This window comes from Hoplias malabaricus, chromosome 13, assembly GCF_029633855.1.
Source record: "Hoplias malabaricus isolate fHopMal1 chromosome 13, fHopMal1.hap1, whole genome shotgun sequence".
NCBI classification, from domain to species: domain Eukaryota; kingdom Metazoa; phylum Chordata; class Actinopteri; order Characiformes; family Erythrinidae; genus Hoplias; species Hoplias malabaricus.
The window spans coordinates 30917918-30937279 of NC_089812.1; the positions used below are offsets into that span (position 1 = coordinate 30917918).

The following is a 19362-nucleotide window of genomic DNA, read 5'->3' on the forward strand; positions in this document are numbered from 1 at the left end:
GAAATTCCACCAGGACATTTTTTTAAGTCTAAAAAAAGAGGACATGTCCGGGTAAAAGAGGACGTCTGGTCACCCTAAGTTTACTGATAAGGCCACAAGAAACAGTAAACATAGCAAGATGAAAAATCGGTTTGTTTGTTTGTCTTGTTTCCAAAATGGCTGCCGAGTGGATAGACTCTCTTACAAGGACTCGGTGAAAATAATCATGTTAAATGCACTGCTGTTATTCATCAAAAGACAGACAGCCTCTTGAGCCACACTTGAAAACATTTTGAAGAATATTTATCTGTTCTTTGAAGAAAATAGGTGAGGGGCCTCCTTAAAAAGCTTTCAGTACTTGATGCATTTGAGGTGGTTCTTAAAGAAATGATGGGCTAGTTTTCCCCTTTCATCGTTCCGGTGCCTGTATTTACTATACTCTGAGAGCCCGCGTCTTTTCTGATGACCCACTGTAAGTCCTTTGCATGATGCAACCAGTAAGGTTCCAAGTCCATCAATGAAGAACTCTGAGCAAGAAAAAAAACCATGATAGTGATACAGAGAAAAATAACATACTATATAGCCTAGGTCTGGGGGGAGAGCTTTACCCCTCCAGCCCAAGCTTGGCAATATGCACAGAGTCCCATTTTATTTCATGGTTTTATATGCAGAGGTTTTTACAACAGCCCTGTCCACAGTTGAGTGCATAATAAAGTAGCTGAAATGACACTTTACAAGGAGTTTCTTTTGCACATGTGGATTAAACTATTAAAATTCTTACCTGTGTGAGCTACTCTTTTCAGGAAAGGGTCAAAACCAACCCTCCTCACAGCATCTGTCCGAGCCAGGAAGAAATTGACCACTCCGTCCACAAAGAAACAACCACTAAAGCCAGGCACAGGACCATGAACTTTACCATGGATCCGACTCATACAGCCCCCCTCCTCCTCATCCCCCTCTTCATACATCAGGCTGAAGAAGAACTGATTTCCATCAACATCTCCACCAAGCTGAATAAAAGGTATAAAGGAAAATGGAGGACTTTCAATTTGTATTACCAGAGTCCACCACATGTTCAAACAACACACAAGTGCATTAGTCAAGATTCAAGACTCACGAGCTTTAGGAAGCCACAACAGTTCATCTAAAACTTTTCCTAATCTCTTACCACATCCAGTTCAGGAACAGCCTCCAAAACCTCCACAAAGCTCTCAATACGTGTCTTTTCGTGGAACACAAAGTCATCATCCACCCATAGGAAGTACTTACTGGTGACCTGTGAGAGGGCCAGGTTTCTGCCTGCAAACCAGCCCTGAAACAGCATAACTTAGAATTACCTCTCAATGAAAGGAAGCAGACTGTCAAAAATTAAGAATAAGATTAATTTGAACATGATTGCTGAGGCTACATATCATCCTTTCTGATTAATTATATTTTTCAATTAATCATTCATTTATTGTCTGTAACCCTTATCTTGTTCAGGGTCACGGTGGGTCCAGAGCCTACCTGGAATCACTGGGCGCAAGGCGGGAATACTCCCTGGAGGAGCACCAGTCCTTCACAGGACAACACACACACACACAGCTATGGACACTCATTTGTTTAGTTTATCTTTTGGTAGTTAATGCTCCCCCATAGATAAAAGTGGCAGATCCGGGGGGTCCATGGACACAGGAAATTATACTAAACTGAGGTGCTGGTGCTGTCGTCCCGCCGCTTCACGCGATCACTCAGGTTTGTTGACGGTGGAGCGGAGGGATGCCAGTGTTTCAGGATGCCCCCGTGTCTGTGTGTCCTCCTGGTTCTCTCCTTTTAGTTAAAGCTGTCATAGTCAGATCTGCCGGAGTCATTAGCCACACTCTGGAAATGTTCACATTTTCTGCTTTACAAACACCAAACAGTTCAAAACTAATTCCAACCCTTTACATCTTTCCGAGTAAACGACTGCCCACCTGTCTGTCTGGACACTGATGGATGACTGTCGAGATCCTCCTCCACGCTTCAGATCAGCTGCCCACGCTCCAGCAACCACCAAGTGCCTTGAAGCTGCCCCTACACTGAAGTTCTCACGGACTACTAACTATTATCACCAGTAGGTTGACCAGTGGAGGATGGGTCACCCCTTGTGAGCCTTGGTTCCTCCCAAGTTTTCTTCCTCTGCTGAGGGAGTTTTTCCTTGCCACTGTCGCCCCTGGCTTACTCGCTTGGGGTTTTATACATTTATTTACATTTCATGTCAAATCTTTGTCTTACTGGAATTCTGTGAAGCTGCTTTGTGACAACATCAGTTGTAAAAATAAATTTGATTTGATTTGAATTTTGAGTCGCAAATCCACCTACCAACGTGTGTTTTTGGACTGTGGGAGGAAACCCACACAGATACGGGGAGAACACACCAAACTCCTCACAGACAGTCACCCGGAGCGGGTTTCGAACCCTCAATAATTGTTAATTAATTTGGGAGTCATTAAAAAGTCCATGCTCTTGGTATGTGAAAAGCTGTGACCCCACTTTCAAAACCATCCATTATTTTATAAGTAAAAACTCATTTAAAATGATATACCTGCAATAACCTTAAAATGATGGGTGGTGCTGTGGGAGGGTGGCGTATGAGGCTTAAAGCACCCTAGATTCTGGAGAACTACTGTTCTCACAACAAAACAAACTCCTTTCTTTCACAAGCTTAGCATCTTTTCATGTGGACCGGTATGTTTGACCCAGACACCGGTTTCCATATTAAACAATCATCATCATCATCATTCTTCTAACTCTAACAAAGGGCAGATGTGTGTACCTGAGCAGGAGGCATGATGTAATGTTCTATGTTGGTTCCTGACACATTTTCAGGCTTCAGGCTGTCATCGGCAACAATGATCTTGATGTCTGGATAAAAGCGCCTTATGCTGCTGATGAGAACATTTAACTCTCCATATCTGAGAAATGTCTTAGTGGCTATGGTCACCAGGGAGTTGATGTCTGAAAGGGAAAATAAAAGGGAATCAGAGTAAAGTGTCAGTCATTAATTAGATGAATAGTATTTCTATATAACAGTGTGAATTAAATCTGTACAAGTTCAGCCACACCCATGCATGTGGTACAATACAGTATATGGTAGCTCTGGCTTTGCTGAGCATTTAAGGCTGGAGAATTATGACAATTAATATCTTGAGTAAGCTGACTCTTGGCCCTGCTATAGTGGCGATCATTGATTGATTGATTCATTGTCTGTAAACGCTTATCCAGTTCAGGGTCGCGGTATAGTGGAGGTCATATATATTAAAACTAGAATATCAAAGCAAGTTAACAAGAGATTAAACACCGGATGTTTAAAAGTAGCCCCATATCCTGCAGAAACTACTAACCAACTAATGTTGGTTTTGGTTTTCAGGAATTAACACCCAAGGTTTGTGTTCTCACCTTCTCCAGGATCGAAGAGGACAGGCACAGATGGTCTGCTGATTGTAATGGGGAATATAGCCTCATATTCCCCAAAAGAGATGTAAACTGAGACGGAAAAGATTGCAGTTATGTAAAAAACATAGACTATAATTTAAACAACTCTGGTTTAAATAAATGTGTACAAATCTGATGATGGGGAGCATGGTGGTGCAACAGGTAGTGTAGTAGTCACAAAGCTCCAGGGACATGGAGGTTGTGGGTTTGAGCACCGCACTGGGTGACTGTCTGTGAGGAGTGTGGTGTGTTCTCCCTGTGTCTCCGTGGGTTTCCTCCGGGTGACTGTATGTGAGGAGTTGGTGTGTTCTCCCTGTGTCCGTGTGGGTTTCCTCCTGAAATCATCATCACAATCTTTTCCGCTTAATTCATTTCAGGGTTGCGGTGCAATGATGAAATGGTGAAGCAAATTATGAGACAGACTGTAGTAAGTCTACAAACATTTCAGTTTAATGGTTTCTGGAATATCTAATGGATTGCTCTAAAGACAATACAGTGAAGGTTTATGACTGCTAAGCTTGGTGTTTAGTGCCTACCATTATTACGTAATTTCCCAGAATTCTCGGGAGGAGTCTTTTGAATGATGAGGAAATGTGTTCATTATGACCAAGACAATTAACCAATGCAGTGTGATTTCAAGCAGAGTTTAATATCCTTCATATGTATGAAGGTGTCTATAGGTTAATGCTAAGCCTTACCCATGTCGAGTGTCTTGATGTGGTACACAGTGCTGGTATACATCACTCTGCTCAACAGGAGGTTGAGATGCTCTAGGCTTGTGGTGGAGATGGTGAGTGTGCTCTGGTCTTGCCCCTCCACCTGCACTCCATCTACATTTTCCACTGATAACACACCTTTATGTACACTCAAAGACACCTAGTAACAAAGAGGGTAAACACAGATAAGAATCTGGTTCATCTGTTTGGGAGTAGTGACTCAAACATTTCTATAAAATAATGGAATAACGTTAGAAGTAGAAGAGGAAGTGGTGATTATATTAAAGAAAAATTTTAATTTCTGCATTTAAACCCTCTGTGGGAGTTAGTTTTTTGTATTTTTTCACACACGATTTGATTAGCAACCAGCTAGCCTTAACAACTACGGTTACTCATTGAGCCCAGCCCATGAGTACGCAAACCAGCCACTGTATCACTAGCTCTTCACAGGGGTCATCAGGTAGGCACCTCCTCTCTCATTGGTGTTTCGCTGAATTAAACCCACGACACCTCCAAAAGGCTCAACAGTGAAGTCAGGCATCCCAGACCCGCCCCTCTCCAAGCTTGCTTTACAGTCTTACCTTACCCTTTACCATCAACAACCATAAATCTACACTGGTCTCCCTGGTGACTAAGGCTGAACCTAGCCCCACTGGCACCGTTAATGCATGCTCAGTGCCACCAGCTCCATGTGAACTATACGTGCTACATCACCAACAATCCCAATAGCACCTCTACAGTGCATTTCTCCAAGTAATCTGTGCTCTCCTTATCCCTAACCACTGACTAGACCTTTCAGCTATTTCTGATAACTCCTTCACTGCAGGATCAGGTGAGATATATCCATTCTTTATTAAATAGCTGGTCCCATCATTGCATCAATTCATCCATTCATAGTACCCAAATTCCAAAAGACTGGAAAACATTGACATTGTTCAGTCACTTTATTAGAGTGGTGACCAAATTGACTCGAAGTGCTACAGGGCTATTTCCATCCTCCCCTGTATAGTTTCTATCTTCCTGTAGATACTACACCAAAAAAGGGTTCATTTATTGTTATGAGGTCAAGCAACAATTGATAAAATTGTTTTTTGTGCCACACAGAACCCTTTTCTAAAAGGTATTATCACATTCTTCATTGATTTGAAGAACACAGTCCCAATGCAAAAAACCTTTTATCATGCAAAATATCCTTTGAGTGCTCAAGGTTCTATATGGAACCATTTTCTTTAGAACCATAATAATGTGCACTTTTGAAAAGTCCGTCCATCTACCAACAGTGTTTCACATACAATGACTCAAGGTTGGGGTTGATATCACATGTTGTTGGAACATGCATCTCAGAATGCTTTTAAGCACTGATGAATTTTCAGTTTTCCACAAAAAAAAAACAAAGCAAAATCAGCATTCACCCTGGACTAAATACATGCTGAAAGCTGCAGCATGTAAGATTTTTGCTAAAACTGAAAGAAATAGGATAACTGATTTCATATTAGTGAGTTCAGATTCTGAGGTTTTATTTAAAATAAATTGAGAGTCTTAACATATTAAAGTCAAATTTAGCATTAAGTTGCAATTATCAGATTCAGATTATCAGATCATGCAACAGACAAGTCCAGTCCCCAGAATTACATAGTGCAGCTTTAAATTGAGCATGAAACAAGGAGCAAAAGTATTGCAAGTTTTATGGCACAATGTCCTTGGGCACGAACAAGCAAAATAGTAGAATTTGTATTTTTGATTTCAACTTCTGTTATATTAAGCATATTAAAAGAAGGAAACAAATGTTAAAGAGTCAAATTACCAGCATCAAAATGGCAGCCCCCCCACCATCAACTTCCAGAAAACAGAGAAAAGCTTCCCACATGCACTCAGTCCTAAGGAATAGTGTTTTATGATCATACCTCATACTCTTTCTTCTTGCCTGCATGTACAGCTAACCCTACAAAAACATTACTCAACATGAACCAAAACATCAATCATTTTCACAAGTGAATCTTCCTCACATTGTGAACCTGATACAAATTTGTCTGTACTGAAGATCTGTGATTTGCCGTTTCACTCAGGGACAACTGAACAATTTGATCAGTGCAGGGCACTTTTTGGATCATTTCTTTCAAAGCTATTGTTTGCAACTTTTGGCGATTAAAATGACATGAAATAACATGATGAAACAAAGCAGATTAAAGCAGGTCCATCATACCTGGGATCAGACTTTTCCTCAGGGGAATGACTGTGAACCCATGAATAGGATACTGGAGGGGGGAGTTGGGTTGAGCCAGAACAATCTTGTTCAAATCTGATGTCATCCTAATAAAGATGTTTGATGAAAGATTTAATGTTTCGCAAGAAATACTGGACCAAAACACTGATCCTGAAAATGTAAAACAATCTAGAGAGTCTGCTTAGGAGGCCACAAATAAGAAAAATGTCACCACTGTGGGTTTCACTTGATCAGAACCACTAAAATTGATTTCCTGGCCAGTACAATCCAATTCTAACTACTGAATATCTGTATCTATATGATTACATCTTGTTATCAAGAGACTTGTTATCACAAGCATTTTTTTAAACAGTGTTTCCCACTAGGGCAAAGTTAATATTGAGTTATTATTAATATATATGGGTTATTGTTTGTTTGATAAAAAGTGAAGTCCAATGTTTATCCTGGCAGTTGCTGTTGTAAGATATCAAATGACCAATCAGTAGCCCAGTGATTCATTTTGAACCCCTGATCTAACCTAATAAAAACACAATAAACTTTTGCAATACAGTCTTAGCTTTTTTGTGATCAGTTCACAACTCGCCTCTGTCATACTGTTCAGCTGCTGTTTGGACCATTGGGTAGAGGTTGTTTTCTATGCAGTCAATTTCTTCTGGAACACCTGAATCTTCTCTGCTTAAACTGTTCCAGGTGCAGTGGCATAATTTACATATTTATGTTGCATTTCTTCAGAACGGTGAGGTCTTCTCCATAAATTAAACACAGGAGTTTTCTATTGACGGCAACCAGAAATATCTGTTTCCCATTATTCTGAATGTCCAAACACTCATGGATTATCCTTAACTGAACTATTGTTGATAACAAGATCATTGTTGATAACATGGTGCTGGAAACGTTGCTATTGGCTGAAACCAAAATAACATTGTTACTGGATTGTTTGAAAAGGGCTACATTTATTATATTATATAAACAAGGGCTATTGAAGAAAGCCGAAGCCCATTAAAATCAAAGAAATACCTAGTAGGCCTTATGAGGTTAAGTGTAGTTTGTGGGATAGATAATTCCCACCCCTGTGTTAATATAAATTGCCAATGTATATAATAATATAATTGAAGAGTTCAATATTTAAAACTGCATTTTATTCTGATTGCAGGGGAGTCTTTAAAAAAAAAAAAAAAACCTCTAAACCTGGTCTGGTGTTTTCTGTACTCATTTGTCCGGCGTATCTCCACAGCTCTGAGATTTTCCTTCGCCACTTGAGAGCTAAGTTGAGCTCCTTTACAAGAGCAGGACGGGCGGCTAACACTGAGAAGCAGCCTCCCACTGAGAACAGAAGAAATACATCAGGTGATCAAAAACCAACAACATTCACAATTGAGCAATAATACCTGTTTGCTGTATGCACTATTTAATCATTACCTATTCCAGCCATTACTACTGACACCATACTACCAAGATGGGAAGACCAGACCCTTCTTTTTAAACTGATATTAACACAACTACAGTGGATAGTTTAACATGATTGGACCAAAACATCCTTCCCAGTTCTCTTATGCTACGTTTTCTTACAGCTAAGCTAACAAACACTCATGCTAGCTAGCAATGTGCCATCCAGAGAAAGTGAGACTAAATGTGGTCTCAGACTCCTTGCCCTGTAGAGCTGTGGAATCACTTCAGACCAAAATCACCCCCAGAAAATAAAAATGCTTTGGAATCTCCAGAAACTTCTGTTTCTATATGAGTTGTTGTTATATTGGGTGGCATTAGGCACAACAGCTAGTGTCACTGTGCCATGGCTTCAGGGTGTTTCAGTCCCTGCCTTGTGTGGGGAGGAATGTGAGTGTGTGTCCACTGTGATGGACTTGTCTAGGGTGTGTTACTGCCTTGCACCCAATGATTCCAGGTATTCCCTAGGCCCACCATTACCCTGAACAGGCTAAAGTTGTTACAAAAAAATGAATGGATGTTGTCATGTTTTCATTACTGTTTTGACCATAAATGTCATATCTCATCTCATATTTTCTTCTTAAGTAATCTATTTCAAAGCAAATCAAATCAAATGTATTTGTATAGTGCTTTTTATAAGTGATATGGTCACAAAGCAGCTTCATAGTATTCCTGTTTTATTTCAGGGTTACAGTGTACCCTATTACAGTGGCAACAGTGTGATGCATCTTTATCCACCTCATTTTCAGCCAGCTGGGAGATATAATCCCACCAGCAGATCTGATCTTGGGTCTACCCCAGGGTTTACTTCTGGAAAGTCGGTTGTGCCTAGTATACCATGAAAGACATCCATGGGACCTCCCTCAACTGGTCACTCATAACATGAAGGAGCAGTGGTTCTACTCCAATCACTGATTGCTGAGCTCCTAAAGCAACCCAGTAGTGTATGCCCAGCAATACATTCTGGCCGCTTGTATCCACAATCCTGTTCTTTCGATCATTACCTAAAGCTCATGACCATAGGTGACGTTGGGGATATAGATTGGTCTGAAAGCTTTGTTTAATGGCTGAGGTCCTTCTTCACAACAACAAAGTATAGTGATCACATTTCTGTAGACAATGTACTTAACCTACAGTCAATATTGCCATCACTCCTCCCATCATAAATCATACAGCAAAATGTCAAATACCTTTGTTTTGGGAAAGAAAAGATTTCTGAAGAATTAAGGTGTCTTCCCCCCTCATTTGCATATGGTATGCTGTGGGGCAAAAATAATAATAATCATAAAACTCAAGTATGTGTCACCAAGAAAATAGCCAACATAAAATATAAAATAAGCTCAATTTAAAGACTAAACTTCCACAAAGCTTCCATACTGTGCAGATTCATGGTTTATAATTTCATGTCAAATAATATGCCAGTACCTTACGGATGGTGCTTTGTGGTCAGTTGAAGTTATCATGATCAAGACAATCAAGCAGACGGCAGCAACCATCAGAATAAACAGGGAATGCAGTTGGAAATGCATTATGATGGACGATGACCTGCAATTGTTAATTAAAACACCACCATCAAACTAATTCACAAGACTAATATATATATATATATATATATATATTATTTTACACAGTTACGTAATAAAAGCAAATATTTACCTCTCTGTCTGGAGAAGAGAATGTAATGTAGATGTAGGGAACACAACGGGACTTTAAAACCACTGTTGTAATTTACAGGTACAATTAAACTGTACCTTTAGTGAGAAAAAATGTACCTTTATTGTTTCTGAACCTTTCTTCTCTGAGAGTTATCTGCTTTTCCAGTTCAGGGTTGTGGTGTGTCTATATTGCATTTAATAAATAAATTGCATTAAAAAAAATATGAATTTGCCAGTTATTATTTAAGAAATGCAAAATCATTCCAAATCTTCCTACGATTTGGAAAAATGTGCCGTTCTTTAAAATTATTATTATTATTTTTTGTATTAGGAATGTTACACAGGGCCAGGATGCTAGAGCATGCAGAGATTTAATTATACATTTCAAAACTCAAAACTGGACCCAGTTTCCCAGAACCATCTTAGTGTTAAGTCAGGGACAGAGAGTGTGTTCATTCTACCACATACGAATCTTCTTTTTTCTAAGATACTTTGGGGAAACCCAACTCTGTAGTGTGTTCTATGGTCGTTAGGTCCTTCCAGTTTTTGGTGAAAAAAATCATATTAGCGGGGCCTTCTGGTCATTTGTTAAACACACAATCCAGTGTTTACATAATGATACATATCTAAGCTCAGTATACTTTACACATAGTCTGTGTGCAGGTGAAAACAGAGGTGGACTACAGCACTATTTTAGTCCAAAATCCTACAGACCTTCCTTATAAATAGCAAACCCTGACATTTGTGAATACAGAATCTCCAGAGACAAGTAAGTCTGATGGGGTGGCACCCCCAAGGGTACATTTTAATTTAAGAGTTAAAGAGAAATGACAGAATAGAGCAAGTAGAACAAAATGTGAAAACTACGAGAGAGTTTTAGGGCCACGGTGTTGAAAAAAAATAAGATTGTGAGAATAAATTCAGAATTCTGAGAAAAATCTCGGAATAATTCTGAGAAAAATCTCGGAATAGTTCACTGCACGTTTAATGGGGCAGACACACAGTGTACTTGTGGAATGCAGTGTGTTGCTTAAGTCATACTATGGTATAGATTTTAGGAATAAACACTCAGTTCTCTTCCACATCAGGACCACAGTGTGATTAGTATTTAAACCCTGAATCGGAAGATTCTGAGGATGGCAGACAGACTGTGAGTCTGTCTGTCTACATAGAATAGACAATAATAACCCAAAAAAGTGTTTTTCTAAATATTCTGACTATATTCTCAGAATTCTGACTTTATTCTCTGAATCTTTTTTTTTTTTTTTTTTAGGGCCATGGCCCTAAAACTCTGTCGTAGAAAACTGACTAGCTTGCAGGAGAGGAAAATAATATTCCGAAGAGAATCTAAAAAAGGAACTACACCCATTCTTTGATTCTGTGCTTTGTTTTCTTTTTCAAACAAAGGAAGAGACTACCACTCAAATGGGAGATTATTCAAGACGCATAAGGACGGATGAATATACCCTGATAGCAAGGAGAGGTCGGACCACTGTTGGCCCACTGAGGGCAAAGTTGGAGGTCCACTAGTGTTTTACACAGCGTTTTCTGGGCGGACCGCTTCTGATTAAACAGAATTTTAGACCAAATGCCACATTTTAGCACTTTTCCATTCACAGTCCAATTTACATTTTTTTCCTGCACAGTGGCGCAGCAGGTAGTGTCGCAGTCACACAGCTCCAGGGACTTGGAGGTTGTGGGTTCGATTCCCGCTCCAGGTGACTGTCTGTGAGGAGTTGGTGTGTTCTCCCTGTGTCTGCGTGGGTTTCCTCCGGGTGACTGTCTGTGAGGAGTTGGTGTGTTCTCCCTGTGTCTGCGTGGGTTTCCTCCGGGTGCTCCGGTTTTCTCCCACAGTCCAAAAACACGTTAGTAGGTGGATTTTGGCGACTCAAAAGTGTCCGTAGGTGTGAGTGAATGTGTGTGTTTCGCCCTGTGAAGGACTGGCGCCCCCTCCAGGGTGTATTCCTGCCTTGTGCCCAATGATTCCAGGTAGGCTCTGGACCCACCGCGACCCTGAACTGGATAAAGCACTTACAGACAATGAATGAATGAATGAAAAAATTTTAATCCAGCGCAGTGTCAACATTTTTAGCATAATCATTATTATATCTCTCATAGTTGTTGGTAATATTTGTATTAGTTTGTTTACTAGGGTAAAAACTCTGTGAATAAAAAAAAAATATGTTTGAGGAGATTAAAAATTAGTTATATCCTGTACGCAGGACAGTGGTGGACCAGCAGTGGTCTATAGTCAGTGGTTGCCAGCCTTTTTATGCCAGTGGACCGATATATGCTCGCTGTCTGGGTATAGACAGCTCTAGAGCCTTTTCCGAAATCACCAGCCACATATTTCACCAGAATTCTTTAACAAAGTCTGAGCTCAGAGCTTGTGAGCGCCCGGGAACGGAAGTGAACGGGTGAATGTGATTGGCCCAATTACATAGGAGATTTTACCACCTTCTAGTGGTCAAGGATAGCCGAGCAGAGCCAGAACATCATACATTTACATTTTTTTTATATTTATTTTAGGATTGTTGCCTGTTTATTTCTTATTAATGCTCTGTAGTGCATGTCAAGGTCGAGATATTTTGCATATTTCCTCAAACATCACAATCTGAGCAACCTGCTCTAAATCTACTGCACCTACAATAAAACCACTCTGTGGATTTTGACTTTTTATTGCCTGCACAATCTCCGCTGGGTACTCATTACAGTACAGTTGAGAATTATGTGCTCTGATTAATAACGAAAGTAAATACTGATCTATTTAATATAACATTATTTGCAAATCCTATAAAATTAAACATTGATGTGAAAATAACAGCATTTATTAGTAAAACATTCACAGCAACTATAGATGCACTCTCTGTGTAGCAATAGTAGTTTGTTTTGAAGTTAATACTTTTGGTTTTTACTGTAAAACCTTGGTATTTCTCAAAGTTTGGCTCAATCTGAAAGCCTTTTCAGCTTCCAGGTGTAATGAGTTGAGTATGTGGCACTAATCAGGAAATATGACAGTGTTTTATAGAAATTAAATATTTTAAATTTCTAATATTTGCTATTTAGGTAGAACTTATTTAAAATTCCCAATAATTGCTAATCAAAATATTACAAGAATTACCAAACCATTTAGATCTATATCAACAACTAAAGAATTTGTGTCAATCTTTGACAGTTTTAACTGTTTAACCGTGCCTTTGAATTACTTTTACCCAGTTTATCCAATCCTATTCTATTTAATTCCAATGAAATTATATGCAAGTGGCTACTCACTGAGGGTTAATGAAGTTGATTTGTCCAGGTTTTTACAGATACACCTCCATATGGTCTAACCAGCTCTCTGACCAACTGCTGCCACTCACCACAGCAGTATCCACATTCAGGAGCAATAAGAAACAATATCACAGTGCAGTGAGGTGGAGGTTAAATGGGGAGGAGTTGGACTATTACCTGGAAATGCCTCATCCATCCACCCACATTGGCAACTTAACACCTGCAAGCGCTCCCAAGCATACACACATCAGCACGTCCTCAGCCAAGAGGTAGCTCAGAAACAATACAGGCATATGACTTAATATAGCACTGTATTTAAATGATATTGAAATCTGATATGCAAATCTGTCTCATCATCAAGACCACAGCTGAGACAGAATATGCGCTCTACATGTTTACTTTAAACATCTTTCAGAAGAGAAAACCTCAGCATTCTATGAACACGCAATAAATTCACCAGTGTTAAATTAACACTGTTAGTCACTGGTGAATTTACTGTGAAGTAGATCAGGAACAGCATGGAATGCTAAAGCTTTAAAGGCTAAAAGGTGGTAAATCACACAAAGCTTGAAAATCAACAAGCCATGTAGCTTTAAAAAAGTTATAGAAACACTGAGATTATTAAGCTTAGATAATGCCTTCAAAACAGTGACCGTGTGGTTAATCACGAATGTTTGTGGTTTATTGTCCTGTTATTAGAATATCAAACAAATTCAAGGAAATTCTGCTTTCAAGATAAGCTCATTGCATAAGTTCATTACAAGGCATCCTTCTAATTCCACATTAATGTAACATTCAAAAATAATACAAAGTGCCCACTTTTATGTTAGCTGACAGACACATGCAATGACATTTATGACTTTGAGGACATATCATATGTTTAGATGGAATAATTATGTTCAACAAAAAATTAACTCATGTTTTACAAAAAAATGAAGCAGACATTTTTGTTACAGTACAGTTATTTTTGTTTAAATGGAATTAAAACACTATACAAATGCTTTTCTGACTGACACATGCCCAGGAGAGAATGCCATTATAATAAAGACTTGTAAAGTTGGTGAATGTCTTATTTAAAGAGAGTTTACATCTGGGTTTTCAGAGAGCCATGCAGACCCTGGGCTAAGTTATTGTGCAGCCTCCCTTCTCCTTAAAGGGGTTCTTGTCTTCAGGCACTCCTTTAACTAGAGGATCTTCAGCAGACTGAGCTTCCACATATTCACAAAGTTCCTTCGCTGTTTTGGAGACCTTTGGATAGATAGATAGATAGATAGATATCAGTTTTAGCAAAATAACCACATTATGTATATACTAATTATTATACCAGGAATTAAATCCTCAGCCAACCTAATATAATAATATATCATACATTTAAATAAAGCTAATAATTTATTATTTTTTTTAATGGTCAAAAAAGGCAGGCACATGTAAGACCGGTGAAGATAGGCGTTAGAGGATTTGTAGCCAAATCGGCCACATCCATGCTTGTGCAGTTCAGCATCAGGGGCCGGTAACTAAGGGCAGCTGTGAAGGAGTTATCAGAAACAGCTGAAAGGTCTAGTCAGTGGTTGTGGATAAGGAAAGTACAAATTATTTGGGGAAATGCACTGTAGAGGTGCTATTGGGATTGTTGGTGGTGTAGCATGTATAGTTCACATGGAGCTGGTGGCACTAAACATGCATTAACGGTGCCAGTGGGGCTCGGTACAGCCTTAGTCACCAGGGAGGCCAGTGTAGATTTATGGTTGTTGATACTCAAGGGTAAGGTAGGACTGTAAAGCAAGCTTGGAGGGGGGCGGGTCTGGGATGAAGCTCTAATGAATTGGCATAGTATATTTTACATCTTACCTTGTGTATGATTATAATTACTCAGATAAACAGGTACTCACTGGTTCCCTCGTGATCTTCACTTCTTTCTGCATCTGCTCAATCTCCATTTTCAGAATGTCTTTATCAGACATATCCCGAGCCATCTTGCCCTAAGAAGGTAATTAATTTATATATTTGTGACTGGACCTGTCACAATAACCATTTTTTGGAGTCAATACATTGCCCAAAGAATAACTGCGATAAATGATTATTTGTCATTTTTAGAAGTATTTTATACCCTGCAAAAACTTACTTATTAAGAATATTCAGACATTGAAATATGACAATATTTAAAATATTCTAAATAAATAAAACAAAAAATACAACTTTTTTTTCAAACAAATGACAGCCCCAGAACAGAGACTTGAGAAAAACACAAAAAATGCTGCCTAAAATATTGGTGTACATTCTTATGTAAATGCCAGTAAACATACGCAATACTGTGGCCAGAAAAAAAAAACTGAGCAAAGATCCCTATACGTGGTATGATAAATCAATAATGTAATTATTGTGACAGGCATATTTGTGACATTAGCAGTAAATTAAAAGAACACAAATGGCAAATAGTCTTCATATACAATATGGACACCAAAATACAGTTATTCTTCTCAAATTACAGTATTACTTCCATCCCTCCAGAATACACAGTTTTTTTTTTAACAGTGTTCAAAAGCCCAATACCTCAGACTTTGTTTTGGTTGAATTATTCTGATATTGTATACCAAATATTCTGTGATGCATTCAGTTTACTTGTATTAGGTGTGTACATCACATCTGCACAATTATGTTATGTTTTTAAATTACCTATGAAAATGAATGCCTTGATAAAATACAATATAATGTGGAAATATGCTGGATATTTAAATCATCAGTTCAGTGCAATTTAGTTCAAAATACATTGTTGTCTATAACCTGCAATTTGTTCAAAAGTCTACTTTAACATGAACAACAATAAAAATATTGTTCACACTCCTTTAAAGTACAGTCATATTGAGGTGCCATACTTACCTACTTGTGTGGGGGCAGATGATGGAGAGAACAGCTAGTCTTTTAATTTATGGGACCATGCAAGTGGACCTCTAGAAATGGACTGTGCAATTCTGATCTGAGTCTTTGCCTCTTTGGGATCACCAGCAGATGGTGAGGGGTGACAGAGGGAGGAGACTGATCCCCAGCAAACCCTGCAACATCCCGATCTGATTAGCGAAAACCATCTTAGTGATTAAAGAAGTCAAACCGTGGAATCAGGACAGTGGAGTTTCTCAGCACTCACCCTTAAGGCTTATTTTTCTACAGACCTAACTTTCACCAGTTCCTTTGCCCCATGACCCTACAACACCTGCCAAAGCTCCTCTTGTACCTGCTGGGATTGGCAAGACTGTGGCTTCATCCAGCTTAAAGAAATCTTATAGGTTAATCTACGACCTCTTAAAGAACACCAAAGTCAGTGTATTAGTGGAGGCAAGGATCGTGTTGCCTAGACATGCCCCTAATACACTTTCACACTACAAGTTCATGAACACTCTGCTCTTGAAAGACGGATTTGGTCATTTTCAAATAAGTTTTATTTTCACCTTTTTACCTTAAGAGTTTAATTGAATTTTCCATTGCTTACAGATTAGAAAACACAAAACGTTAGTTGAACAACTAATGATGACTGTCACACTCACGTCCCGTCTAGTCCGTTTTTTCAGCACATGGCTTTGTTTTGTTTACTTTCATGCCCTGCCTTTGTTCCGCCTCCTCATCGTTTCCCTTGTTATCCGTTTCAGGTGTTTCTTGTTTGTTGTGTTATTTAAGTCCCCTTCCCTCACTTCCTGTTGTCGTTCATTGTACCTTGTTCCTTGTAGCGGTCGAGTTGTTCCTTGCTTCGTGTTAATTGTGCTTCAGAGTGTTCCTAGTTTCTTGTACCTTGCTCCTTGTTTCGTGTTCGTTGTTCTTTGTTTTGATTGTTCTCTGTTTTTCTTGTTCTTCGTATGGTTCATGTGTTCTTCGTGTTATTCGTACGTTTGCAGCCCATGTTATTCTCGTGCTCGTTTCATGCCCCAGTCGTTTTATGTTTGTTTTGTTAATAAAGTCTGTGTTCTCAGCGTTTGTGTCCGCCCTCCGTCACCCCTCATCCCGCGTCCCTGACAGAATGAACGACCCAAAAAAGGACGCAGCTAGCACGGACTATTTTTTCAAAGAGACGTTCATGAAGGTACAAGAGTTATTAGCGGTAAGGGTGGGGGATCAACCTGCTACCCTGCAGTCCTATATGGGAGTTCCCCCCGAGTATGAGGGGACTTCTGAGGTTGAGGGTTTTCTGCTCCAATGCCGCTTGTACTTTGACTACCTGACTGTTCCTGCACCACATGAATCTATCAAGGTAGTGTTTATGAGATCCCTTCTCAAAGGGAGAGCATTGGAGTGGGCGGATCAAGTGCTGGGAGAGAGAGCCCTGCATATTTCGGTGGAGACATTTAGCGACCTATTGAGAGCCAGATTCTCCCGATCGACTCCAGAGAACATCTCCGCAGGACCCTCTGCTCCCGAGGACTACCCCCTCAGGTCCGGGGAAATTTTTGGGGGGGGGTTAAGGGTAGGGGCGGTTAGCCTTCAGCCTCAGGACGACGGAGGTGAGGCTAACAGGGGCGCACCTCTAGGGGATCGCATGAGTGCGCCCGTCAAGCCCCCTAAACCCTCTTCCGCTCCAGCACAGTTCCCCTGCCTCCGTGGACGACGGCGCTGCAGGTTCCCCTGCCTCCATGGACGACGTCGCTGCAGGTTCCCCTGCCTCCATGGACGACGTCGCTGCAGGTTCCCCTGCCTCCGTGGACGTCGTCGCAGGGTCTCCAGTCTCCATGGGTGCGGCGCAGCCAGCCACTCCTCTGCTCGTGAGCGCGGCGCAGCCAGCCGCTCCTCTGCTCGTGAAAGCGGCCCAGCCAGCCGCTCCTCTGCTCGTGAAAGCGGCTTCAACGGCTGTTTCTGCCCCCGAGACTGTTGCTACGGCCGTGTCTGCCCTGGTGACTGTAGATACGGCCGCTTCCGGTCGTACCCGTAAGACGGCCCCAAGGACTTCGGGGCCGATCCCCAGAACTGTGCCCAGGCTGGTTCCTCGGACTGCCCCGCAGACATTTGCCAGTCCTGGGCACCCCCATGTTATTTTGATTCCCCTGTCTGTCCCTGTCCTAGTTCCTGTCTCTCTCCTTGTCCCTGTACCCGTGTCTGCTTTCATTTCGATTCCTGTCCCTGTCACGGTGTTCGTCTCTGTCCCCGTAAACATTCTGATCCCGGTTCCCCTGCCAAGTCCTGTCCAAGCACATACTCATGTCCAGTCCCCTGTTCACTCCCAGTATAGATTCTCTGTCTCAGCCCCCGTCCAGTCTATGTTCCAGTCCAGTGTCTCTCCCCCTGTTTCCAGTATAGTCCAGTCCCAGTTACCTGTCCCGTCTCCTGTTCAGTCCCCTTTGCAACCCTCTGCCCTGTCTCATGTCCAGTCCTCGTTCCCTTCCTATGTTAAGCACCCCGTCCAGTCACATTTGTCCACTCCCGTCCAGTCTCATGTGATCACTCCCTTTCAGTCTAGTCCTTTCCTGTCACAAGTCCCATCTCCTGTCCAATCCAAGTTTCAGTGCCCTGTCTCTGCCCCTGTCCTGCATCAGTCCCCGTTTCAACCTTCTGTCCTGTCTCATGTCCAGCAACCTGTTCAGTCACGTGTGTCTGCTCCTGCCTTGTCTCCTGTCTTCTCGCGATTCCCGTCTCCTGTTTCTAGTTCTGTCCAGCATCCGTTACTGTCTAGTCCCTTGTTCACAGCTCCATTTCCCGTCCTGTCTCTTACAGTTCCTTGTTTTTCTAGTCTGTCTTGTTTTCCGTGCTCCCTCCTGCGCCAGCTTCTGGGGGGTCTAGGTTACGCGCCCCGGGAGTTGCGCGTTCAGGAGGGGGCATCTGTCACACTCACGTCCCGTCTAGTCCGTTTTCTCAGCACATGGCTTTGTTTTGTTTACTTTCATGCCCCCCCTTTGTTCCGCCTCCTCATCGTTTCCCTTGTTATCCGTTTCAGGTGTTTCTTGTTTGTTGTGTTATTTAAGTCCCCTTCCCTCACTTCCTTTTGTCGTTCATTGTACCTTGTTCCTTGTAGCGTTCGAGTTGTTCCTTGCTTCGTGTTAATTGTGCTTCAGAGTGTTCCTAGTTTCTTGTACCTTGCTCCTTGTTTCGCGTTCGTTGTTCTTTGTTTCGATTGTTCTCTGTTTTTCTTGTTCTTCGTACGGTTCATGTGTTCTTCGTGTAATTCGTACGTTTGCAGCCCATGTTATTCTCATGCTCGTTTCATGCCCCAGTCGTGTTATGTTTGTTTCATTAAGTTTTGTTAATAAAGTCTGTGTTCTCAGCGTTTGCGTCCGCCCTCCGTCACCCCTCATCCCGCGTCCCTGACAATGACAAACTATCTATAGATGTTCTTAATTTACTATAAATTGCTGTGTAATAAACTTAACCATTTTCCTAGGTAATTTATAATATAAATTGTTAGGAAAGGATCACCTATTGTAACCTATGACCTTATTGGGTTAAGAGACGGCAATTGGATCCCACTCCTTAACTGCTTCTTGTAAACACTACGGCCCTCTGACCTGACCCATTACCAAACACAGACCTGGTTTATTACGGACTTTAAAGGCTACTGAATTCAAAATGTTTAAATTAGCATTTCTTCACTATCTACAGTGCTAAGGGAATAAGAATTTTCTATATAAACAAATATGAGTTC

At 40.8% G+C, this 19362-nt stretch overlaps 2 protein-coding genes across 2 annotated transcripts; both read right to left on the reverse strand.

Annotated features, from left to right (window-relative positions):
* Positions 1-320: 320 nt before the first annotated feature.
* On the reverse strand, positions 321-9281 carry LOC136664485 (beta-1,4 N-acetylgalactosaminyltransferase 2-like). Its single transcript, XM_066641668.1, has 10 exons — positions 9244-9281; positions 7561-7695; positions 6352-6458; positions 6053-6090; positions 4131-4308; positions 3397-3483; positions 2774-2955; positions 1148-1291; positions 761-989; positions 321-506 (listed from the first exon to the last, which is right to left on the reverse strand). Exons 1-10 carry the CDS (start codon positions 9279-9281, stop codon positions 331-333), a joined length of 1314 nt encoding a protein of 437 aa, XP_066497765.1. The 3' UTR covers positions 321-330.
* Positions 9282-13868: 4587 nt separating this feature from the next.
* On the reverse strand, positions 13869-14719 carry LOC136665327 (guanine nucleotide-binding protein G(I)/G(S)/G(O) subunit gamma-T2-like). The gene is made up of 2 exons (XM_066642903.1): positions 14636-14719; positions 13869-13994 (listed from the first exon to the last, which is right to left on the reverse strand). The coding sequence occupies exons 1-2, from the start codon at positions 14717-14719 to the stop codon at positions 13869-13871; spliced, it is 210 nt and encodes a 69-aa protein (XP_066499000.1).
* Positions 14720-19362: the final 4643 nt, after the last annotated feature.

Excerpts from the sequence above, each read along its gene's own strand:
- LOC136664485 (XM_066641668.1), bottom strand. The coding sequence starts at position 9,281 with ATGATAACTTCAACTGACCACAAAGCACCATCCGTAAG. Across the intron at positions 6,459-7,560 it reads TACAGAAAACACCAGACCAG|GATGACATCAGATTTGAACA; the intron begins GTTTAGAGGTTT and ends CATCTTTATTAG. Across the intron at positions 6,091-6,351 it reads GAGGAAAAGTCTGATCCCAG|GGTTAGCTGTACATGCAGGC; the intron begins GTATGATGGACC and ends ATGTTTTTGTAG.
- LOC136665327 (XM_066642903.1), bottom strand. The coding sequence starts at position 14,719 with ATGGCTCGGGATATGTCTGATAAAGACATTCTGAAAATGGAGATTGAG. Across the intron at positions 13,995-14,635 it reads TGAAGATCACGAGGGAACCA|GTCTCCAAAACAGCGAAGGA; the intron begins GTGAGTACCTGT and ends ATCTATCCAAAG.